The sequence below is a fragment of the Giraffa tippelskirchi genome, chromosome 8 (genome assembly GCF_054371585.1).
Source record: "Giraffa tippelskirchi isolate mGirTip1 chromosome 8, T2T-mGirTip1v1.2.pri, whole genome shotgun sequence".
Classification (NCBI taxonomy): Eukaryota; Metazoa; Chordata; class Mammalia; order Artiodactyla; family Giraffidae; genus Giraffa; species Giraffa tippelskirchi.
This window is the reverse complement of record NC_137282.1, coordinates 101,609,663-101,636,317: the sequence shown is the minus strand read 5'-3', so window position 1 is coordinate 101,636,317 and position 26,655 is coordinate 101,609,663. Positions and strand designations below refer to the sequence as shown.

At 34.0% G+C, this 26,655-nt stretch overlaps 1 protein-coding gene and 1 long non-coding RNA gene across 14 annotated transcripts in view; one reads left to right on the top strand and one right to left on the bottom strand.

Annotated features, from left to right (window-relative positions):
* The window catches only part of IPO11 (importin 11), a 201,432-nt gene that overhangs the window by 130,234 nt on the left and 44,543 nt on the right, over window positions 1–26,655 (bottom strand). For 6 of the 13 annotated variants that reach the window (XM_081519785.1, XM_081519784.1, XM_081519794.1 and 3 more), the window contains exons 6-16: window positions 24,884–25,016; window positions 20,118–20,176; window positions 16,133–16,181; window positions 14,659–14,729; window positions 11,690–11,882; window positions 10,614–10,766; window positions 7,939–7,979; window positions 6,201–6,291; window positions 4,276–4,323; window positions 3,347–3,452; window positions 1,070–1,196 (exon numbers count right to left, since the gene is read on the bottom strand). In XM_081519785.1, coding sequence (XP_081375911.1) covers window positions 1,070–1,196; window positions 3,347–3,452; window positions 4,276–4,323; window positions 6,201–6,291; window positions 7,939–7,979; window positions 10,614–10,766; window positions 11,690–11,882; window positions 14,659–14,729; window positions 16,133–16,181; window positions 20,118–20,176; window positions 24,884–25,016 — 1,071 coding nt within the window. Of the gene's footprint in view, window positions 1–1,069; window positions 1,197–3,346; window positions 3,453–4,275; window positions 4,324–6,200; window positions 6,292–7,938; window positions 7,983–10,613; window positions 10,767–11,689; window positions 11,883–14,658; window positions 14,730–16,132; window positions 16,182–20,117; window positions 20,177–24,883; window positions 25,017–26,655 lie in introns of all 13 variants that reach the window. The other 7 variants (XM_081519783.1, XM_081519793.1, XM_081519791.1 and 4 more) reach the window with 3 other exon arrangements.
* Window positions 1–26,655, top strand: part of LOC145517415 (uncharacterized) — a 47,788-nt gene that overhangs the window by 20,334 nt on the left and 799 nt on the right. Inside the window, exons 2-3 of the long non-coding RNA XR_014062023.1 lie at window positions 15,244–15,436; window positions 20,252–20,377. This is a non-coding gene — a long non-coding RNA (uncharacterized LOC145517415). The remainder of the gene's footprint in view (window positions 1–15,243; window positions 15,437–20,251; window positions 20,378–26,655) is intronic.

The following is a 26,655-nucleotide window of genomic DNA, read 5'->3' as shown; positions in this document are numbered from 1 at the left end:
AATTTGGGGGGTAAAAATCATATAATTTTACCTATAAATAATATGAAACTCAGAAAAAGACAACCATATTCACTTTTTAAAGACTATGCTGGAGTCAAATCTAAGTACAAGACAAAGTACAGTAAGTCATGAATATATTCTCACTCAGGCATAAAATAAAGCACTGAGGGAAAACCTCTTTAAAAAAAAAAGTTCTTTGAGTAATCAACATAAAATAAAGCAACAAACCTAATGAAGTGGAACAAAAAGCAATGAAGAAGTCATTATCAAGTTTTCAGTAACACAAAATCAAGAATATCATGTGAAACGCTGCTGCTGCTGCTAAGTCGCTTCGGTCATGTCCGACTCTGTGCGACCGCATAGACGGCAGCCCACCAGGGTCCCCCGTCCTTGGGATTCTCCAGGCAAGAACACTTGAGTAGGTTGCCATTTCCTTCTCCAGTGCATGAAAGGGAAAAGTGAAAGTGAAGTCGCTCAGTCATGTCTGACTTGTAGCGACCCCATGGATTGTGGCCTACCAGGCTCCTCCATCCACGGGATTTTCCAGGCAAGAGTACTGGAGTGGGATGCCATTGCCTTCTCCGTGTGAAACGCTACACATGAAGAAAAAGTTCTAAAAGAAACAATTCCAAAGTCTAAAACAAAACTAAAAAAAACTTTGTCTCAAAACTGAGAGACAAAGAAAGAATCAACAGTAAGGATAAAACAGATTATGTGTTAGCTCAAATGTAAAAATTACAAATTCTATCATGACTAAGAAAAAGGATATTTAAGCTATAAAGTGAATTGTTTTTTTAAAGAAAACTGCCTTCTTTTATTCGTACTAAAAAATTACAAATAATTATAGATTAGTAGACTTTGGTTAATTTTTTTTTCATTGACTAGTGATGAGAAGGACAAATGGTGTTAAAAAGACTTTCTTCCCTCAAATCAAACTTCTCACCAAGGAATAGCTACAGCATTGAAAGACCATCAGCATTCTAAAGAAAGATATAAACCATTTCTGAATTTGAACTTTGACATATGTTAAACTTATAAAGAACTCTTTTAAGACATTTAAGCAACATACCACTAAGTCTTGATCCTGAAGCAAGTTACATATTGCTTCATATAACATGGGTCTTAAGTCAGACTTGAATTTCACAGAAATCCACTGACCGATGAGCCAAATCACCCTGCGCCGCAATGGCTTATACCTAGATGGGAAAACCATGCAATTAAAACGTTAAATATTTTAAGAAGCCTATTTCACTAAGCATATTTCATCATTTAAATCTAAAATGTAATAAGAAAGCAATATGCATTTTATATAAAAATCTAAAAGCTACTTTTAAATGTACCACAGTACAAATACTAACAACAAAGTTCTGATCTAATTGGCTCAGATGGTAAAGAATCTGCCTGCAACGCAGGAGACCTGGATTCGATTCCTGGGTTGGGAAGATCAGCCGGAGAAGGGAACAGCTACACACCTAGTATTCTTGCCTGGAGAATCCCATGGACAGAAGAGTCTGGCAGTCTACAGTCCATGGGGTCACAGAGAGTCGGCACGACTGAGCGACTTGCACTCACTTCACTAAGATAAATAGTATTGGGGGCAGAAAACTGAAAAAATGCCCTTTCAAGGGATAGGGATGATTTGAACAGTCACAGAGGTAGAAGTAAACAAGACTTGTATAGAGTAAATGAAGGAACCACAGCGTCTTCAATGTTGGACTGAGATCTCTGGGATTACCACATTCAACATTCGAGACAAAGAGAATGAAGCTCAGAAAGGTTCGGATTCTAAGCTGACAGTCACTTCTAGGCAAAGTTAATAGTAGGGGTCAGTTTGTTCCTCAAAGTGTGATTCCCGGGCCCACAGATCATTACCTGGAAGGATGACAGAACCACACAATCTGACCAAGACCCTGACCCATAACCTAAACCTTAGAACCTGCATTTTAACAAGCTCATCAGGTGATTCATATGCACATTAAAGTTTGAAAAATACTGGTCTAGACCAGTTTTGTCCAAAAGAAACACAATGTAAGCCAAATATGCAATTTTCAACTTGTCAGTACCCACATTAAACTAAAAGATACATGTGAAAATTTAACATTTTGACTTATTGCAATATATTCAAAATATTATCACTCCAATATGTCATCAATGTATATTTTACACTGCTTTAGTTTTTAAATTCAAATTTTAGTTAAAATCATTTCCTCACTTGCACAAAGTATGTTTCAAGTACTCAGTAACCATATATACTAGCTGCTGACTGGATAGCATGGGTCTAGACTAAATAGGCTCTAGGATTTAAGGACAATCACACTGCAAATCTGTCTCCCTACTGAAGGCTTTCTCTCCATCAAAGGCCCATTAGCAACCAGAGGACAGAGTTGAAAAACATTTTATTCACCACTGCCCCTACAGGACACAGCAAATCCCAGTGCTGAAAACATTTAGTGATTGAATAAATGACTGAAATACTGAACGGATAGCCACTTAACGGTGAAAATTACCTTTAAAGCATCTCTAGTTCACAATTCTGTCGCTCTAAGTATTTATAAAATGATCTATACATGAATGGTTCTCAATTCATTTATTAAGGTAGCCATGTTAACTGTTCTATGCCTGTATGCTAAGCATTCTGATAAGTACCACATTTACAGAAATAAATCCCTAGAACTCCCCAATTCAAAACAAGAAAAAAGGCTCTTGAAAATTTTTAAGTGTCTAATTTTAAATGAAGAAAAATTTATACAAATTATGAAATGCCTTTTCCCCTTCCATTTTACTCATTCATTACCTAAAATTAAAATCAGGCAAAAGTCGTACTTACTAAGTGTGAGATAGAGCTTTACTACTGAATTAGACACCTTAATACAAGCCTCGAGTGTGTCCAAATGCTTTCTGCCATGGTGCCACTGCAATTCCTTTTCCCCAATGCCCTGTAATCCTCAGACAGCCACCTTTTAAGGATGTTACTTGGTTAGGCTCCTTTTGACATCAGCCCTAGTCTCCGCTAAGTCTCAACTGGCTTCCTTTTGTACATAATCTTCATCTAGAATTCAGAGATCCCTATCTTTCATTATCTTTGCATAAAATTTCATTCTGCAAACTATCTTATCAAATACTTCATACATGTCACAATTCACATTCAAAGTAAAATAACATAATAACAAATGATTTTGCTTATTTTTCAGTTATAAGATTCAAGTCTTATTCCTTTCTACATTAGACACTATTGGCTAAGTCATACTATGATTTTTAAAAAATTTTAGGCAATTTTAACACCTTCTAGTCTTCATTAGAAAATCAGTAAGGTAAGTGTATAACAAACACAAGGTTTTATACTTGCCTATTGTGAATGACTTGCAATTCTGGAAGAAGCTGGTTTTTAAACCACTGATCAAAATCAACACTGTCAAACAACTCATAAGCCGCTAATCCAACAGCGTTATACACTAAGAAGATTTAAAAAAAAAAATTAATTTCAAATACTGGGCCAAATACTAATTGTCCTTATGTAAGAAAATAAGTCGTAAAGACTACTTTGAAATATGTAATAAATTAATAAAGGGAAATCTACAACACGTTAAACCAGGAAATTATTTAAACAAACATTTTAGAGATTTAAATTACATCACTCTATGTTTTTCTTAAATATTCAGTGTTTTCAAAGAGAAAGTTACATTCGTTTAAAAATATTCAAGTCAAATTATAAAAATAACATCCGCTTCCAAATGGATGCAAGATTTTATGCTATGGTCCCTGATAACCCTCTTTCCAATCTCTTCTCTCACCACAACCTCTTAAACACTATGTTCCAATTAAATCAAATACTCCCAATTCAGAATTTAACTGTGCTTATCCCTCTTTCCTTCAAGCTTCTGTCCATACTGCTCCTTTTATCCGGAACCACCCGTCGCCACTTACTAACTCTCACTCATCCTGTGTCCTCACAGAATACTTCTTTAGGAAACACTCCCTGGGTACACCAAAACTATTAATACCTTGTAGTTTTCCATGGCACTACCTGATTACCATCTATCTTAGCATTAATCAACTGATATTATGTTATAATCAATAGTACCTGATTACCATCTATTTTAGCATTAATCAACTGGTACTATGTTATAATCAACTGTCTGCTCACTCTCCATCACCAGATAATTCCTAAATTTTAGATATCCTTGTAATCCAAATCTCCCAGCATAACACCTGCCACAAAACAGACACACCCTACTGAAGAAATAAATGTTTCTAAATCATTTTCATTTAACATACCAGCATCTTTGATTAATAGTGCATTCATATCTTCCACATTAGTGGGACCTGAAAAAACAAGTATCAGCAAAGGTAAATTAAAACTAGTTTTTAAAAAATACTTAAACTCAATTTGTTAGTTTCTCAATTCAGCTAACTACAATGTTTTTTGTGGATATTAAATATATAAGAGAAAGTTTAAGTTTTGTTATCATCATCATTAGAGAAGACAGTTAACAACATGTAAAGCCATACTACAGCTTTAAAAAACCATTATAACATATTTGGAAAATGTTACATCAAGCAACATTCTAGAAAAATATACGTAAAATTGCTAACTACTGTATTATACCCTGATTATAAGAGAAAATTTTTAAAAAGAATAAAAAGATGAATCTCACAATAAGAAAAAAAAAAGAACAAGAAAAGGCAAGTCATACAAAAAGTTTTATTTTTCTAAACATAAAAAATAAGCCAGGTTATGACAATACATTAAAGATTTGACAACAAAATGAAAAATGTAAATAAGAACCATTATATAATGTGGAAACCAGAATAAAGAGCTGGCAGTCCCTGCGTGACTATCCAGAAGGAGACGACCACAGTTAAGACACAAAGAACACAGTTTAGTTTACTCAGTAAGCATATTTCTTTAGGACAGAAAGATTCCTAGCAAGTTTATCAAGGCACTTTTCTGCTGTTAAATATGATTTCTTAAGCATACAGCCCTAAATAAGTAAATCACTCCAGAACTGGAAAGAAAATAACTAAACTCTGATATCACTGTAAACCTTACCATCATAGAGCAACTTACCAGAGGGTAACCTAATTAGCTTAACCACTTTCCTAAAGTGGTTTAATAAAAATAAATGGATGGGAGAAAATGGAAATAATGTTCTAAACACAACAACAAAAAAGGTAACTTCAGCAGTATATTACCAAATTTAAGAATCTATAATGTTGCATTAAGAAATTAGTAAGTAACTGTTCATCAGAAATCAATCCAAAAAATAATAATAATAAAAATTAAAAAAATAAAAAAATAAATCAATCCATATGAAACTATAATGAATGCTCACATTATCTTTTAAATGCACACAAAAAACTTGATGGATAGTTCATTTACTCCCTTGGTTTATAATTTAAGCAGGAACACTCTATTAGATTTTTGAGAAAACAAAAGCCTAAAAAGTAGGCTTTGTACCTCTGGTGGTACAAACAAGATCAAGACTCTCCTTCTCTACAGGAGATTCTCGTACCTTTATTTCCTTCCATTACCACCTACTCAACACTTGATCCCTTACAATGCAACTCCTGCCCAAACCAATCAAATAATCTGTGTAAGATTCCCTTGCCCAGCAGTGTCAGTTAATTGCCAAAAGTCAATCAATCAACAGTTACTGTGTGTACCGGACACTGGGAACAAGGTGAGAAAAAAAGATGCATTCATGGCCTCCTCCCTGAAATTTACACTGTATCAGAATAGTCAGAAATGACAAGTGACTTTTAATAGTTAAATAATTACTTGTGTACAAAGATCAAGTGCCACCCATTTCACTTCATAATTCTCTCTTAAATCCATTATATTCTTTCCACTCCCACTGCCACCATCATGAAGCTAACATTTATTATTTTAACTTTTTCACCCAGTACTTCTCACACCATGCTCCAAATAGATTCTTTCCCCCAAGCAATATACATGACTGCCCACTATTTCAGTATGCTTACCAGAGCAAAATCTAACTATCACAATCAAGGCCTATCTCACTTGTAACTGCCCATTCTTGTTTCTATTTTGAAGGCTACCCTTTCAGAAAAGCACGCACTCAGTCTTTCTCGATTTATGACTGGTATATGATCTAGGAAACACGTCATAGCACTAACTCAAAATATTTTTTTGAACACTGATTAATAGATATATCAAAATATCACAAAATATACCTCACCTTGAAGTGTTTGCATCATTTCTAAAAGTACAGGAGTAAGAGTCTGATTATATTCATGGAATATATCTATAAATAATACTTCAGTGCACGGCTGTTGGGAAAAAAATAAGTTTCTAATGAAAACAATGGTATATTGCAATGATTAATTCTACATTAAAGCAAAGAATACTCATTCTTAAAACTCTGAATATGCTTCCAATTCTTGTGGTTTTTTGAAAAAAGTTTATTACTGTTTTTCGTAAACCCAATGGGAAATAAAATCAAATTATAATAATTTCATTCATAAAGTGGAAAAGTTATTTCACTATTTCAATCATTTGCCATTATACATTCAAAAATGCAAAACTATAGAGAGGAAAATGTTCCATTTACATTTTACTTAATTCTTTAAATTTAAAAAGCAATCTGCAACCACATTTATCTATAGATTCAGAACTATAAATGACTGTCTTAAGAATTAGTATGTTAAAAATTATTTCTTTTTCCTGGCAGTGACATAAGTAACAACAGCAATTAATGAATTCAATTCACCACAGAGTTGTATTTTCTTTAACAGACCAAAGTGTAAAAGAAATCCCAGTGTTACCACCTGTAGAATAGACAGCTAATGGCACGTTGCTACACAGCACAGGGCGCTCAGCCTGGTGCTCTGTGACCACTTAGAGCAGTGGGATGGGGAAGGAGGTGGGAGGGAGGTTCGAGAGGGAGGAGACATGTGTACACCTATGGCTGATTCATGCTAATGTATGGCAGAAAACCAATATAACATTGTAAAGCAACTATCCTCCAGTTAAAAATAAATTTTAAAAACAGAAATCACAATGTTAATTACATAAAAGAATGACTCATTTTCATTCTTAAAAGTACTAAATCACTAGATGTTTCAGAAAATAGAATACAATTAAATTTTGAAAGTATTGTGATTTATGTTTAAAACCAATTACAGATGTACATACTTCAATGTGTACAGATGAAATGATACATCATCTCAGATATTTGCTTAAGTGGGTGAAGGAGTACTTATACAAAACAAGACTAGCCACAAGTTGATAACTGATAAAACAGGTTTTGGATATAGAAGAATTCATGATATTATTCTACTTTTCAATATGTTTAACAGTTTCCATAAGAGAAGGTTTTAAAAACTTAGAGCAGTAAAAAAATTTTTTATAAAACTTTTAAGTTCTATAGAAGTTTATGAAACAGATAATGCAAACTATATAAACAAAAGTCTTCAAAAAAGAATAGTTCAAAGTCCACATTTGATAAACCTTCCTCAATGTTAGCCATATCAATAAAGTATATTTAAAAAGAATGCTATAACTGAAAGCAATGGCTGGTCTCTGAGAATCATACTAGGTAGTAAGAGAAATAATGTACCAGAAGAAGCTTTATAATTACTGAAATATTTAGGAGGAAAAAAATGTTTCTAGCTAAAAAAGGTAACTTTTAAAAACATTTCCTATTTCTGCAATGACAATTATTTCCAATCAATTTGTAAAATGAAGAAAAATTCAGTATGCAAACCTTCAACTTAACAAAAAAATTTCAGATTCAAGTTCATAATTTAATTAGTTGCTTTCTTCTCAAATATGGACTCTTGCAATAATAAATATGTTTCCTACCTGACAATGCTTGAAATCCTCAATATAGTATCATTCTCTACTAAGAGTTACAGAAGCAAAAAAGAAAAAAGTTATCCTTTTTCCTATGAATTTTTCTTTCAATCAATACTCACCCTCAAACTGTACTTCCAAGAATCTCCCCCCGTTTCTTCCGCTGCTGCAATTAAAAATATGACAAATGATGCTCTCCACAAATGCAATAATGATGTTTCTAAAATCTCAGTTTGGAAAACCAAGATTTCAGTAATATCAATATAATACAGCTGCGAATTATTATAAAATAACACAGAGCAAACAGCTAGGAACACAAGGCCTTAAAAAGATCTCTTTACCGTAAGTTACAGGTGATATCTGTGTACATCAAAATTGCCTATCAAGTGCTCGTAACCACAAGCATTTTCACTTTTGTTAAAAACTCTGTACGAAGACTTTGTTGGCAGTCCAGTGGTGAAAATCCCAGGCTTCCAAGGCAGGGGGCATGGGCTCAATCTCTGGTTGGGGAACTAGGATCCAACATGCCACATCCAAAACACACACACACACACACACACACACACACACACACACACACACACTATGGAGAAAAGCTCAAAGTATTTGTCACCCTCTGAGTCTGTGACATTACCTGATACACTGTCATTACAATCCTGAGAATCATTTCATACGACAGTGATGTTTTACAAGTTTAAATGATTAGTCACATTCTCCATAAATTTTCTATATTTAAAGTAAAATACTTCCGAAACTCTTAAAACTCTGGGAATTCAGTGTTTCATGTTATATATGGTATTACTACATTAAAAAGGAAATATGAAGCATAAGAGTTTAGCTACAAGAAAAAGCAAAAACAAAAAATATGCATTATACAATGTAGTGCTGTATTTTCTAAATGGATTAAGATATTTCTAAACAAAAAAGAAGGTAAGTCATACAAAAATATTTATGGTGTTTTTAAAATACTGGAAACGTATGTGTAAAACTACACAAAGGCATCCAGTCAAAGGGATGCTGCTGTTGCTGCTGCTGAGTCACTTCAGTTGTGTCAGACTCTGTGCGACCCCAAAGACAGCAGCCCACCAGGCTCCGCCGTCCCTGGGATTCTCCAGGCAAGAATACTGGAGTGGGTTGCCATTTCCTTCATAGAGGCTAAAACCTAGCCTATGTCTGACCACGGCAGAATTATTAGGTTGGTGTAAAAGTAATTGTGCTTTTCCACTGTTGAACTTTGCCTAATAATGGAATGCAATCTTAAATAAATGTGGTTATGCTATCCATCACCTTAATGTACATTTTTCATTCTATGTTTTCTTGCTAATGACTCATTACTTGCTGTTTATATTTATTTTACACTAGGGAAATGATGCTAGACAAAAAGCAAATCTGAGCGATTTTCTTATTTGAGTTCAAAATGGGTCATAAATCAGTGGAGATAATTTGTAACATCAACAATGCATTTGGCCCAGGAACTGCTAATGAACATACAGTGTACCGGTGGTTCAAGAAATTTTGCAAAGGAAACAAGAGTGTTGAAGATGAGGAGCCAGCCATCAGAAGTTGACAGCAACCAACTGAGAGGACCATCGAAGCCATATTTACCTGACCTCTCTCTCACCAAATGACTACCACTACTCAAGCATCTCAACAACTTTTTGCAAGGAAAATGCTTCCACAACCAGCAGGAGGCAGAATATGCTTTCCTTAGGAGTTTTTCAAATCCCAAAGCATGGGTTTTTATGTTACAGGAATAAACAAACTTATTTCTCATAAGCAAAAATGTGTTGATTGTAATGGTTCCTATTTTGATTAATAAAGGTGTGTTTGAGCCTATTTATAATGATTTAAAATTCATGGTTGGAAACTGCCATTATGTTTGCACCAACCTAATAAATGACACACACACTGTATTCACACCCAAGTACTTTATCAAGCCCACAACTCCTTGATTTTCTGTAGTAAAGGCACTGATAGTCTACCTACTACTAAAGTATGACTAGATTAAACAGACCTCCTACAGGGCTTCCATGGTGGCTCAGTGGTAAAGAATCCACTGGCCAAAGCAGGAGACACCCGTCCAAACCCTGGTCCAGGAAGATCCAGGAGGATGCTCCAGAGCAACTAAGGACATGATCCACAACTACTGAGCCTGCGCTCTAGAGCCCAGGAGCTACAATTACTGAGCCCTCATGCTACAACTACTGAAGTCCATATGCCCTAGAGCCCATGCTCCACAACAAGAGAAGTCACCCCAGTGAGAAGCCCACGCACCACAACTAGAGAAAAGCCCACCAAAAATAAAATAAATAAATAAATAAATTTATATTTAAAAAAAGATCTCCTATAGAAATATTTTAATCATCTAAAAATTAATTTTAAATTAAAATATCTTAAATAGATAATCCATTCAGCAATTCAGAAATTTTCATCTCCAATCTACTTTCTGAAGTAAAAATTTCTACAAATAAAAAATAATAAAGAATGAACCACAAAGTAGAAAGTGATCTGATAACAGAGAAAGACAGTTAATTTTATATTTTTGTTTTAAACTATATAACTCTAAAAAATTTTATCTTTCTGGAAAAAATTCTATATAGTTGAACAAGTCATTCATTTTCTGCTTCTCAATTTGTACTAATGGCTAATAGAGAATAAACTAACTTTTGAAAGTTATATTCTCAGAACAAAAGCACTACATTAAAATGCAATGTTATTACACCCATCATCAAATGAATGATATCTATTGATGAAAGGGAGGAAAAATTCATGCAAAAACTGAAAAACTGATACTTACTAAAGCCTTCTGGGTCTTCTTCCCACATTGTCAGTTCTTCTTCAGTTAACAGAAAATAATGAGAGACTAATCTTCTACATATCTCTGTCAAAGTAGGATATGTGAAGAATGCCATCTTAATCTTATGAGCTTCCAGAGTTTCAGGACTGCTATCTATAAAAATAAAATTTCCAAGTTAATTATACAGACAAGCAGTCTACCCATGCTGGACAGTGAAACAAACAAATTTAAGAATACCTTCTAAATAGTAGTATATAAATTTTCATTTGTATTATGGACATATCTCAAAGATGCTCTTGCTTTTATTTATACCACACACACATCAGTCTTGGTTCTGTCTTACCACTATGGCTGGTACATTTCCATCCTATATTATCACATCATATTGAAGTGACTTACCTATATGTCTCTCTCTCTTTCTCTTCTACAAGACATTCTCATTCATCGTGATAATCATACACATGGATGAATTTCAAACAGAGTTGACCCCTGAACTTTGTGAGTCCATTTACACTCAGATGTTTTTCAACAGTAAATACTAAACCTCAGTATACATGGTCCAGGGTTGGCTGAATCCCCAGATGCACAGGAACAGTGAATACGGATGGCCAGCTATAAGTTATACTCATTAACCACTGCGTTGTTCAAGGGTCAACTGCAATATAACAGTTTAACCTATTCTAGAAGCAACTTTAACCCACCTAGAATCACTTTCTATAAGGTCAAAAGAAAATTTTTAATTGTACAAATAAATACAGTCTACAAATGAGCTATAGCGGTTACTGGAGTACTTAATTCTTAAAAGACCCTAGGCTTCAACTGATGTTCTATTGTGTTACAAAAGACAGTATTTTACTAAATGCACTGTATGGTTTTTAAAAGCTGGCATTTATATACCAAAAGCTCTAATCCTTATCTCTGTTTCATGTCCCAGCAATAGTTTATTTCTCAGACTTAAATGAACTTCAAAAAACTTACATAAAAATAGCAATCACTTCACTAAGCAATAGCAAAATAGCAATTACTAAGATTAAAATAAGGAAATGAAAAAAATAAAACTACCAGTAAAGCATTACCTTCAAAATTTTTGGATGGCTTATAAGCATAATTTTTGACAATCATCTTAATAAGATTCATGCACTGGACAATGAATCGTTCAAATGTAACACCTTCACCAACTTCTGTAAACACATAGCTTACAGAAAATTCCAGTGATCTCTGAATTAGAGGGGTAAATGAAAAGGGATGCTGATCCAAGAAGTCCAAAAGCTATAAAGAAAAAAAATTTTAATATATTTTCTTCAAATTCACATAGGAACATAATCATTCATAGGTACATCTAATAACTGGTCATAAACAGCAAGTTTGGAACCTTGGTGGGGAGTCCAGTTTCACATGTAATATACTTCCTGGGGTATATTATACAATGTGAAATATATCAGATTGTATCTCATCACCTGAACTTTCTATTATTTCTAGTACAAGATTCAAAATAAACTTACTTCATACTTAATTCAATATCAATCAGCAAATGTGATACCAAAAGTACAAGAAAGGCCTTTAAAAAACAATAAAGGCAAATAATCAAAAACATATACTGCATCAACTGCATCTCAATGTATCACATAGTTGATGAGAGAGATTTCCTCTATATAGAAGAATTCCAGCTAGTAAATGTAAAAGGAATAATATTAATAGAATTAGAATGCCATCATTTTGTAACCCCTATTCAAACAAAAGATCTAAGCTATAATCATCAATGGCTGCTAGAATCAAGGGAAAGGCTGTTAAAGAATTTAATAATGGATAACTCAATAAACTACAAGACAAAATAAATAAATACAATAAAATAAAAAAATTAAAATATCTGTTTTATTGACTACGCCAAAGGCTTTGACTGTATTGATCATAATAAACTGTGGAAAATTCTGAAAGAGTTGGGAATACCAGACTACCTGACCGGCCTCTTGAAAAACCTATATGCAGGTCAGGAAGCAACAGTTAGAACTGGACATGGAACAACAGACTGGTTCCAAATAGGAAAAGCAGTACGTCAAGGCTTTTTATTGTCACCCTACTTATTTAATTTATATGTAGAGTACATCATGAGAAACACTGGGCTGGAAGAAGCACAAGCTGGAATCAAGATTGCCGGGAGAAATATCAATAACCTCAGATATGCAGATGACACCACCCTTACGGCAGAAAGTGAAGAAGAACTAAAGCGCCTCTTGATGAAAGTGAAAGAGGAGAGTGAAAAAGTTGGCTTAAAGCTCAACATTCAGAAAAATAAGATCATGTCATCTGGTCCCATCACTTCATGGCAAATAGATGGGTAAACAGTGGAAACAGTGAGAGACTTTATTTTTGGGGGCTCCAAAATCACTGCTGGTGGTGATTGCAGCCATGAAATTAAAAGACACTTACTCCTTGGAAGGAAAGATATGACCAACCTTGACAGCATAATAAAAAGCAGAGACATTATTTTGCCAACAAAGGTCCATCTAGTCAAGGCTATGGTTTTTCCAGTAGTCATGTATGGATGTGAGAGTTGGACTATAAAGAAAGCTGAGCACAGAAGAATTGATGCTTTTGAATTGTGGTGTGGAGAAGACTCTTGCGAGTCCCTTAGACTGCAAGGAGATCCAACCAGTCCATCCTAAAGGAGATCAGTCCTGGGTGTTCATTGGAAGGTCTGATGTTGAAGCTGAAACTCCAATACTTTGGCCACCTGATGCAAAGAGCTGACTCATTTGAAAAGACCCTGATGCTGGGAAAGATTGAGGGCAGAAGGAGAAGGGGACGATAGAGGATGAGAGGGTTGGATGGCATCACTGACTCAATGGACATGAGTTTGAGCGGGCTCTGGGAGGTGGTGTTGGACAGGGAGGCCTGGCATGCTGCAGCTCATGGGGTCGCAAAGAGTTGGACACGACTGAGTGACTGAACTGAACTGAACTGAACTCAATAAACAATTTTAAGCAATCAGACATTGTGCATCTCCTGATGTGATGCAATAGGAAATACACAGCATCACCTGTAAAATATTCTTGTCATTGTCACCCTACTCCATTCCCCCATCATTAAAAAAAAAACAACAAAGGCCTGAATGTGACCAAGTTTCTCATCTAACTAGAAATTTCTAAGAAATATGGGAGGAGAAGAGGTATACAAACAAAGGAATACATTAATACATTCTATTTGGAGGCACATGTAAAATGTTCCAATTTTAAAAGCTTTAATAAAGTCATGAGATCTTAAACATGAATTTCATAAATTATTACTTTTTTATTTGGCCATGTCCTGTGGCATATGGGATCTTAGTTCTCCAACCAGGGATTGAATCCCCATCCTCTGCATTGGAAGGGATTTTTAACCACTGAACCACCAGGAAAGTTCCCTCACAAATTTTTTTGCAGTTGGTTTTTTGAATACGGATTCAATAGTGTTGGTTCTCTTTTTTTTTTCTTGTTACTTATTTGTTGTGGTAACAGATCATTTCCTGTAGAGTTTTCCATGTTGTGGATTTGGCTGTCTATATCCATTAATTTTTTTATAAAATAATTTTATCTGAAATATATACATATTGCCTCAGGCAGTGCACCCATATGATTCTATTCAAAAGATATGTGATATTAATGATGATAAACTGTCATTATGAATATACTGATTTTTTGGTATTATCTACTGTAACATCTTACCTACTTTATGCTGTGCTGCACTATCTTTTTTATCTTTGCTTTTTCCAGTGGGTTTGAAAATAATGAGACTTAGAGGAATCAACTTCTCCTTTATTAGGATTGATTTTTTTACATCCAGGTGACTTATACACTATGATACATGGTATATATAAATTTAATTATTATATGCATTCTAAAGGCTTTAAGATATAAAGGGTTTTTTAGCTTTCCTGCACACAGTAAGAAAATAAGTTACTTTAACACTAAATTGAAAATGTATGCTTAAAAAATATCACTTTCTTTACTAAATTTGAGTATCTATATTTCATTTCAGAAAACATAATTAAGATCAAAAACAAACTTACCACTTTAGTGAAAAGAATGATGGTCTTTTCCAGTCTATCTCTACATACATTATCTGTACCTATACTTCTACCTATTAAAAATACATTTCACACATTAGTACAAGTTTATAATATTCTATAAATTTACAACCAAGACAATGACAAGACTTCTTACAAAAATACCGTCAGATATGTTTTTACACATTTTGCATTATGAATTCATGAGTGTGCACCCCTACTCTAAACAAATAAATAAGTAAACCAGAAAAATTAAGTTTTTAGAAAGCAATACCAAGGCTTACACTTGACATAGAAATGCTCAGTGCCATATTTCACAAAATTAATCCTAAAATACTAACTGAGCCCATTTCATAGTAAAAACGTAGCAATTTTATCTGTAACATCATGTTGTCATAGTTAAAATACTTTCCAAGTGACATAAATAAAAACAAAGAATTCAAAGATTAACATACTTATTTTTCCTTCTAACAATTTTCTTCTGATCATTCCCTTGGTGTAATTAATTTTTGTACATTCAGAATAATGTCCATCAGCTCATTAACTATCCTGCTCCCTAATCATACACCTCATATTCTGTCTCATCAGTTATGTCATTCTCCTCTCCTGGATGGACTTCTATTCTTCCATTTTATACCCCCATGGGGAAAACCAGAGAAAAATGACTACTTTTAAGGAAAAAAAAAAACATATGAGCTTTCTTACAGTACCTGGCAACAGACGCAATAATGATTCTACTACACTGAAAATGACTGACAAAACGATCAGCAAGTCCCTAAAAGTGAGTACACTAAGGTATATTCTCAGGGTACTAAGTCTCCAAATACACTTGTACATAAAAAACACACACATACATGTTATACATGTGTGTGCAAGAATGTACATATATGTGTGTATCCTGTGTGGTGTGTGTGTGCATTCTGAGAAAAGGTGCGTATAATCTTCGGGAAGAGAAAAGGATAACAGATCACCAGCATAATACAACACAAATGTAAATAGTAAATTCTTCCATATGGGGTAGTAGATTAGAAAGGGTCCTACAGGTAGGTCACTAATGGTTAGCAGACCAGGGATTTACGCAGTGAAAGTACCATTTAAGGATATTTATATCAAACAGATATACTAAATGTACTAAAAGAAGCAGAATCAACAAAATGTCTAAACAGCATTTGGTATAGGGTCTATAGTCTATGATTATTTGCTAAACATACTACTGTTGTGGGTATCTGCATGGAACAGAGTAGCAGCAGTAGAAATAGGGAAGAAGGAATTGATACAAAATATATATTTTTAGAAAAAGGCTTCTTCAATACTTAGGACAAGACAGGTATATGAAGACAAAGCTGAGCTTCCAATTTAATTTTAGATAATTAATTATCAAGATATAAGATTTTAGCCCCTCCAGATTTGCATGTGCCAAACAGAAGCTACTAATGAATAAGGATTCTATAGTAAAAACTATCATGGAAGTACTTACTGCATTCCAAAAATTGTTTTAAACGTTCAAATATTCCATGTAAAAAACCCTAGAAAAGAAAAACATTTTTGAAGGGTTTCAATTTATTGTTATAAGAATTTACCATACACTTTCTCAGGGAAACTAAAATATACCTATCATATATTAAAAAGTTAAAATTAGAGAAAGTAAAAATCATTCCATTACTATAATAATGCCTTCAATCTTCCACAAGAAAATAATAGTATTTCATCTCCTCAGTGTCTCATTTCAATAACCTAAATCACTTTGCAATAAAAAATTATTAAGTATTCTATTTCACTAAATATCCTCTATTCCTCTTACTGTTTATTTTTTTTCCATAGGCCTTATAACCCCCTGACATAATCAGTCTCCCCCACCTAAAATGTCAGATCCTTAAGATTCAAGAACTTTGCCTGTTTGCTTTGCTCTATCCCTGAATCCAGGAATAGTATTTAGCAATAATTAAGTATTCCTAATGTGAATAAATGGTACCAACTATTTGTGGCAGAGGTTTTCAATCTCAAGTATTAAATTACATTAGCTTTCAGGGACCAGAGAAGGGAAGAATCACCATTTACCATGTGGGTCCAAAACATCTCTTACTATAGTTTTTTAAGACATGTTATGAAAACTTTGCAGAAATAAATATAAAGGGGTACTGAAAAAAAAACTTTATTAAAATTTTTAAGAATTTAAATATCACAGACTTTTTTGTATCAGTAAATTTTGGTGTATAAACATCATAAAAGATGTCATATGTCCTTTTAGCAAATGAGATGGTCCAGGTTTTTGTCACAAAATACTATACACTTCCCTGATGAATGACTCACTAGAACAGAATGTTATTTCTTCTTTGAAATACAGAGATATATTGCTCACTCATCAATTCTTGAGTTTGAGACAATTCATCTAGGATGTCATCACCTGAAGTCACAGAGGCTAAAACTCCACTTAGACAATTTCACTATCACCATTGGGATCTAGAGGGCTGCTACCAGTCTCTTAAACAGTATCCATCTTCGGATTCATGAAACATTTTCCTCTGTCAATTTTCATCTCTCAGCTATTTTGAGCAGAAAATGAAAAACTGAATTATCAGCTGTGTTAAATGAAAGCTAATAGCAAAGATATAGTGTTTGTGGTCTTCTTTTATACCTTCCTGAAAGATGATGCACCACACTAGATAACTTAGTAAGAAAACCTCAGGACAACAACCAATTTCACTACTGCTTCATCCTCTGGCTATCTCACCATTCTCTTATTTTCATACTACTTCAGTCTTTTTAAACACAGTTGAGAATAAATTATAAGCAATGATAATAAACAATAAAGTAATTTCTTAGGATGATGAAATGGCAGAATTTTCAATATAGGAAAAATAAAATCACCAAGATCTCATACGCATGTTCAATTTATACAGAAGCTCTATGCAATGGTCCCATACAGTAGCTACAAGACGGAAGGAATTTTATTCTGTTTTCTTTTAAACAAAATTTGTGCATCAGTCAGGGTTCTCTAAAGAGAGCAGAAACTTATGAAGGACATCAATTTTAGTAAGTTCATCAAGAGGATCAGGAATTTAAAGAATTGGACAACTGACTAATCCAAATAAACCAAGTAACTTGACTAATGTTATATAAGAAGAATCACCTCTTAAAATAATCATCAAAGGGCAATTTACAGAAGAGTTTAATTAGTTGCTAAACTCATTTCAAAAATCATTTTCTCTCATAATCCTCACAACATCCAATGGGATATGTACTATTATTTCATCACCATATTGCAAAAGAAGGAAACTCAGTACCAACGAAGATACTCTGAGGCCATGTTATCATGAAAAGACCAAGCCAAGATTCAAAGCCAAATTTGTCAGCCTCCAGAAACCCAAATCTCACCACTAGTATATAATGCTTCTTAAGCATCATTTACACTCCATGTTATTTTTAACATCTTTAGGCTATTTAAAATGTTGTCCATAATTTGTTAAAATTCTATTCTTATTTACAACTAATCAATAATACCACAATACAGCAGGTATAACTGAACAGGAGCTGACATACAGCTTCTGGACAAAAGAAAGACCCAAGGAAAAGCCAAAGGCTCACAAAATATGGAAAGTATCCACTGACAATTATTATTCTATAGAAATGTGATTCATATCAGTTCATTTACACTGAAAAAAACTGACATTCAATATTTTAATTTTATGATACTCAGAATATTATACATAATTACTGAGCCTTCTGATATATTTCTACCATATCACACAGTCATTCACTTAAATAACTACTGAGCATTTTTATATTGCAGATATTATCCCAAGCTCTGGAGTGAAGACTGAACAAAAGTCTCTGCATTCATGGAACTTACATTTCTCGTGAGGGCAACTGAGGGAGTTGTCAAGCTGGTTTCTAGAAAATGTTTTTTGATAGCATGGCAATAAACATAAATATTGGGTTGGCCAAAAGCTGTTATGGAAAAATAGGAACGAACTTTCTGGCCAACCAAAATATTTAAATGTATCAGTATTGAAAACTGGGGTTGGTTTTCATATATCTTCAGGTAATTTGGTAATATATATCAGCATCATAAATGTGGATATACTTTAACCCAACATTTCCATTTCTAGGAAATTATCCTAGAGATCACTAGAAAAGTACACAATGACATATGCACCCAAATGTTCATTTTAATATCATTTATCAACAATTAAAAACTGGAAACAAACTTCACGTCATCAAGAGATCACTGGGCAACTAAATTACAGAAAATCTATGGTTAATTTTATTTTTTTTAAAATTGCATACTGATAGTAATAGTATGTATTTAGCATAAAATCATTAAAAACATGATATATAACAATATTACTGACATGTGAAAAATATCCACAATGCACTGAGTGTAAGAAAAAGCAAGGAAGGAAACAGCATGCAGGTCTCATTCATATAAAACTGAGGAAGACAGAAAGTATATCTGAAATAATATGTTTACGACATTGTAAAGGAAACTTAGAACTGTTAGCATAGTAAGTTTTTAAATGATTTATTATTTTCCACTTTCTTTAACTTTAAAAAAACATGCAATATTTTTATAGAAAAAACTATTCACTTTATAATGATGTATATTAGCAATTTTTAATTCTTTTAATAATAGAACCATTATTTCAATCAAAATCTTACAGAAACACAAACTATACTAAAGATCAAAAAAAAAAAAAGTGTGACTCTGATCAAATGTAGTAGGACAAACCCAAAGAACCAATTAAATATACTTTTTCCAAGCTTCCTGTGCCACCCCCAAGGCAATTCACAGAGTAACATTCTAGCTGACCTAAACTCACTGTGAAAGCTAATATAGATCTGAAAAAGTATGATACAATTCCATTTTATTCAGGAATAAAATATACGCAGCTATACATTTTTGCATGTAGAAAAAGTAGACGACGTGATACAAAACTGTGTATACTTCAAAACTTATTGGGTTTATCAATGGAGCTTTCCTCTCATATATATTTTTTTATAACTTGATTACAAAGAACAAATATAAATGTTATGATTCAAGAGAAAAATACCTCATTTTAAGTATACAAAAACAGACAAAGGAAAATACCAAGAACATAAATCAGTCTACACTGACTAATAATATGTTATCGTAGCATTCAAATTCCTAAGAGTTCACTTGATTTCAAATTCAAATAAACACTCTCAATGTACCATGGCATCTTGAGAACCATCCTAGTTCTATTTCCTCCCTTTCACATAATAGTTGCTTTGATGTATTTTCAGTATGTCTGGAAACAGACCACAAGTCTAAAAGTATAGTATGATATATACAGAATGGTAAAAAGAAAAAAAGAAACTAGGTGGTCACTTAATAAAAAAACTTAAATGAATGCCAAGTAAAAAGAATAAGCTTTATAACATGCAGGAAATACCAAGCACTTTTCCAAAGTTACAAAAAATAAATGACTTCTTTTACTTACCATCACCTCCATATTCTTATGAGGTTCCACAAATCCATTAACAGTTAACTTACGCAGCACTGAAAAGTAAAATCAAGCTTTACTCATATCTTATTTTTTCATATTTTTCCCTATGAAAATCATAATCACAAAAGACTCAGAATCCCAAAGCCTCATCAAGCTTGGATAAAGGTAACTCCTAGTCACTGGCTGGTTCGCAAGTGGGAAAGATGGAACTAAAGCCAAGTTATTGTGTCTCTGAACCAGTGTTCTTCTCACTTGTAAGTATTCATGTTTCTAAAGCCATATTGCAAATTTTAGTTCAATTGACATAATTGTTAGTACTTCTCACTTGCAATAATACCTATAGGTTGAAGTTGAAAAGGTTATTTCTATTTCATCAAGTATGACTCAACGATGATGAAAAAGCTTCATTCAGTTTTAAAGTACATTAATGAACATACAGTATCTCCAAAAGGGATATAAAGATTAAACTCTATTCCAAATCTGGAATTACAAGCATCACATTTTACGAGTAAACTGATACACATGGGAAGATAAGCAAGATAACAGATCTGAAGTCAGACCTAGACTTAGAAATCCTAGCTCCAGTGTCTAAAACTGTATTATTTTGGGCAACTTCTCTTATCTTACATTCCTCATTTATAAAATGTGGTTACACAGATAATAAAGAAGATGTGATATATATGGAATACTATTCAGACATGAAGAATACTGACATTTAGCCATTTTCAGCAATATGGATAGACCTGGAGGGTATTATGCTTAGTGAAATAAGTCAGACAGAAAAAGACAAATACTGTACATTATCACTTATACGTAGAATCTGAAGAATAAAACAAATCAGGGAAGGCAAGAAAAAAGAAACTCAGAAATACAGAACAATCTAATGATTGCCAGTGGGGAAAGAAAAGGGGGTAGGGACAATAGGGTTAGGGAATTAACAGGAACTAACCATTATATATAAAATAAGTTACAAGAATATATTATACAGAATGGGAAATACAGCCCATATTGCATAACATCCCCAAACGGAATATAAACTATAAAAATTTTGAATCACTATGTTGAATACCTGAAACAAATATAATATTGTAAATCAACTATAAAAAAAATTAAGGTGGTTATAAATCCTATTTCATGGGTTAACAAAGGATTCAATAGTACAATACCGAGCAGAATTTAGTAATAACCAGCATGATAGCAGCATCAGACTATCACTTTATATTATCAAATAAAGTCACTTCACTTTAAGAAAACAGTTTTATAAACCACATTGCTTTCTATATAACTCAAGAGTTAGTGTTCATGAGGTGAAGTGTAAAGGCAGTGTAACCCACACACCTACAGTCAATCAATCTTCAAAGGAGGCAAGAATATACACTGAGAAAAGACAGTCTCTCTAACAAGCGGTGTTGGGAAAGCTGGACAGCTGCAAGTAAATCAATGAGGCTAGAATACTCTCTTACACCATACACAAAAATAAACTCAAAATAGCTTAGAGACTTAAACATACAACACCATAAAACTCCCAGAAGAGAACATAGGCAAAATATTCTTTGACATAAACGATACCAATGTTTTCTTAGGTCAATCTCCCAAGGCAACAGAAATAAAAGCAAAAATCAATTAATGGGACCTAATCAAACTTACAAGCTTTTGCACAGCAAAGGAAACCATAAACAAGATAAAAAGGCAACCTACAGACAAGGAGAAAATGTTTGCAAATGGTGCAACTAGCGCTTAATTTCCAAAATATACAAACAACTCTATAACTCATATATCCTATAACTCAATAACAAAAAACACAAACAACCCCATCAAAAAATGCTCAGAAGACCTAAATAGACAGATGGCCAATAGGCACATGAAAAGATGCTCAACATCCCTAATTATCAGCCAAATGAAAATCATAACTACAGTAAGGTACCACAGCAGTCAGAATGGCCATGATTAAAAAGTCTACACATAATAAATGCTAGAGAAGGTGTGGAGAAGAGGGAACCCTCACACACTGTTGGTGGGAATATAAACTGGTACGGTCACTATGGAGAACAATAAAGAGGTTCCTTAAAAAACAAAGAATTGCCATATGATCCAGTAATCCCATTCCTGGGCATATAGCTAGAGAAAACTCTAATTCAAAAAGATACATGTGCCACAATGTTCACAGCAGCATTATTTACAATAGCCCAAGACATGGAATCAACCTTCAGGATAGATTATAGTTAGGGTTACATCCATTTATGTCCACCAATAGGAAAATGGATAAAGATGTGTGTGTGTGTGTATACATACATACATACACACACACATACCACATACACACATACACACACACACACACAAACACATATATAATGGAATACCACTCAGCCATAAAAAAGAATGAAATAATGCCATTTGCAGCAACATGGATGAACCTAGAGTTTATCAAACTAAGTGAAGTAAGTCAGAAAGACAAATATCATGTGATATCACTTTGTATGCAGAATCTAAAATATGACACAAATGAACTTATTTACAAAACAGAAACAGACTCAGAGATACAGAAAACAAACTTATAGTTACCAAGGGAAAAGGACTTGGAGGAAGGATAAATTAGGAGTTTGGGATTAGCAGATAAAAACTACTATATATAAAACAGATAAACAATAAGGTTCTACTATATAAAACAGGGAACTATAATCAATATAATAAACCATAACGGAAAATATATAAAAATAATACACATGTATAACTGAGTCACTTTGCTGTACACAAGAAACTAAAACATTATAAATCTACACTCTAATAAAAAAAATAATGAAAGCAGCATATTAAAATTAAATTTATAATGCAAATGTCTAAATATCTTTTTTTTCATACTATCAATTACCTACAACTCAAGTTACTGTATCACAACAGGAGAGAATAGGGTTTAAGTTGAATCCCTTATTCTGGACAAGATCTTTTCCATCATAAGACCTTGGTCTACACTATCTGCAACAGTCTTTTCTTTCTCCTTTTATTACCCAGTCAACTTCCATTTATCCTTTATGATTTTGGTTCAAACATCACTTTCTCAAGGAAGTCTTTTCTGACCATATTATCAATCATCATAACATTGTAAAGCCCCATCACAGATGTCATTTTACATGTATTTGCACAATCATTTTATTATGTCTGTCTCCTTGGTGTCAAGCACCTACCTATAAATACAGTGAATGAAATATTGAACACATGCATGTCTAAAAGATACTAACCATGCACAGGTATACAAGCAGAGATGACATGGGGCAAAAGCTCTAGTCCTAAGCACATTTAAGTCATGAAAGGATAGACATTTATACCTGGACAGATGAGTATTTTGAAGTAAAATGCTATGAGATTTCTCCAGGTCAGGATGCCTTAGAAATGCAAATGAATATCTAAAACCTTGAGATGCTGAGGTGCTGAAAAGCTTAAAGCATGCTAACATAGATTAGTATGGCAACATTTGTGTCAGGAGCTAGGCTTTGAAGTCAGACAAGAAAAGTCTACAATCAAAAGGATTCATGAAAAATTCCTTAATCATCAAACACACTACTTATATACCACTTTCTGTATCTTTGGAGTTCTCTTGTGGCTCAGCTGGTAAAGAATACGCCTGCAATGCGGGAGACCTGGGTTCGATCCCTGGGTTGGGAAGATCCCCTGGAGAAGGGGAAGGCTACCCATTCCAGTATTCTGGCTTGGAGAACTCCATGAACTGCATGGGGTCACAAAGAGTCGGATACGACTGAGCGACTTTCACTTTCACTTGTGTATCTAATCTTATATGTCAATTTCTCTAATTCTGAGTTAACATTTCTAAGGCCTTTAAATTGTTTCCTCCCCGATTTTGACAAAACCATCTCATTCACTTGTAAAACAACCTGTACAATGGATTGGATTTTACATGTCAACAGTCCTTTAAAATGATTCACGTTTGTCCACAAGGTTCATCAAAAGGTGTTGACAGTTTGGGGTTTGTGCATCCACTGTCTGCTTAATACAAGTGAGGCACTAAAGTAATGCCACTGTAAGGTACTAGGGTGAGTATGATAAAAGAGCTTACAAATAAAACAGAGAATGCAAAATGAGCTGTAGTAAGAAAAATAAAGGCCGCTTGAGTTTAAACTAAGAAACACAAAAGAGCCTCAAGCAACCAGAACAGAAGGAAGGCAAAGAATGAAATGACGGTGAATGTTAGAAAGGAAAGGGACCTGAGAATACATGCATCGAGATAAGCTCAGCTCAGGGAAGTGAAAGAGATTTATGTGAGGCGGATGCCCAAAGCAAAGCATCAGAAAACACAGGCCAACAAAGCACCCCCACAAGCAGCTTCTAAAATCTAAGTACAAACAAGAAAGATGAGTTCTCAGGGAAGAAAGTGGAGACAGAGCTCAACTAAGCCTCGAGGACAGAAGTTGAGGAAAGTTGGCATGAACGGCAGTAGCCCAGAATGAGAAAAGAAGCAAAAAAGAAGTGCGAGTGTCTGAAAGGTGTGTATTCAGAACCAGGGCCAGTAATGTGAATGTAACTTAAAACTAACCATTTGTGAACTGTGTGTACTCTCATGGATTAGACAGAGTAGAAGAGCTACTCTTACAAAAGAAAAACACAAGAGCCCTTGTCTCTGAGGGAAACATTAACCCTTTATTCTTCTAGTGCAACTGGAAACAGAAAATCCATAGAGAGGAACTGTTTGGCCACTATTCTGAGGTTTGCTGTTTCAAAAATAAACATGTCAAGCTTAATAGTACCTTTCAAGGATAGTAGAGTTCGTTCAAGTGAACTTAGAACTGCAGCTTCATTGCCAGAAGAAACTTGCTGAAGGAATGTGTCTGTGTGGTGATTCCACAGAGAGCAGGCAAAACTATAAATTCCAGAAGCTAACTGCAAAGATATCAACAAATTTGTTCACAATATTATTACAGATTCCACTAATCATTAGGCCTACATAGTAATACATTTTCAATGAAATTCAAAATAGTCAAGAATCACTTATAGCAACACGTCTATCTTTTTTAGTCACAACGCACACGTCTAATTTTTAGTCACAATGCCCAGCAGTAAGTAGTTTACATTTGCTGTCATTATAAACACACATACGCCACTCCCCGCCAATATTATTAGTTTCTTAAAATATTACTTAGCCTAATGCCTGCACTGCAGTTTGATATTTCCAATCTTTACTCTTTTTATTTTCTTCCACTATTATTAACAGTTTAACACTTGGCTTTAAAAACACTTGACTTACGGACTATCACTGAGTTTACCAGATAAATCAATATACTAAGAAATACAAAGGAGTTTAATTTCTGTGTTCTGCCAATTCTACCCACCTGGTTTGGAGTATTTAAAGCCAAGAACATATTAATATGTACCAGTATTTAAAATCCTGACTCAAAATGAGAACCACACTCCAGTGGTATTTTCAAGTTTTTTCTAGAAAGTCTAAGAACAATCCACCTCAGCCTACAAGGCCATTTGCTTTAAATAAAAATTTAGTGAAAGTACATCTGACTAGTGATCATTAGCACACTTCAGAATGATTTTTTTCTTATTTGAGATATGTCATTTCAACTAATGAAACTATTTATAATAAGATTAGGCATCAGAAACCAGTCAGAAACGCAATCCTGTAAATATGACATTTCTGTGATAAAGTCAAATTCCACTTCTATTATTTTAATGCAGTAATTTTAAAGGCCTAGGCTTCCCGATACAGAGAAACACCTTCACCATACCCCTTGAAACTTTGCACATATCTACACATGCAAAGGCTTAAATTTCAGCTAATGAGTACTGGCAGAACATCCTGTAACCCTCCTGGAACACTAGAGGATGAAAGGCTTATAAGCAACTGCTAGAACACCATCTCCTGCTCACCCCCCTATCTCCTCTGTTAGACAGTTTCTCATGGCTTCCTGGGTTCTGATAAGGTATAAGGTATCCTATCCCACCTTATCCTATCCCACCCCAGAACAGAACTGCAGATACAAAACCACTTAGTTACAGTCTAGAATTGGCTTTTCAGCAAAGCGGCATCCCACAACTTGAACTGGAGTCATCCAACCCCTATTGCTTTCGTCACTGTTTTTAGTGTGAAGGCACCCAGCATTTGTGACAGAAATCAAGAAAGAAACAGCAGTATGAAAAAACTTTAATATTTCTCCTTTGTTTCACGTTCCAGTTCTGGAGCTAAGCACCTACTTTAAGCATTAGTCAGCTGTTACAGTCCCAATTCCTAATTCTTTTTAGCTAGCCTACAAAAGGGCTCTGCACAAACAGGGATGATTAGAATGAAGAAGCAATATAGCACTATGCTCTCAGCCCAAGGGTGAAAGGAGGTAGAAAGACAAAGAAAGAAGAAACCACAAGAATTTGGGAAGAAATACTATTAACTATCTTGTAAACACAAGTCTTTCACAGGCTTCTATCTGCTCCAGAAAACACAAACTGATATATGCTCACAGAAGGCTTATCTGGAAAAGAGAAAATAATAGAGGACAAATAGAAAGGATTAAAATAT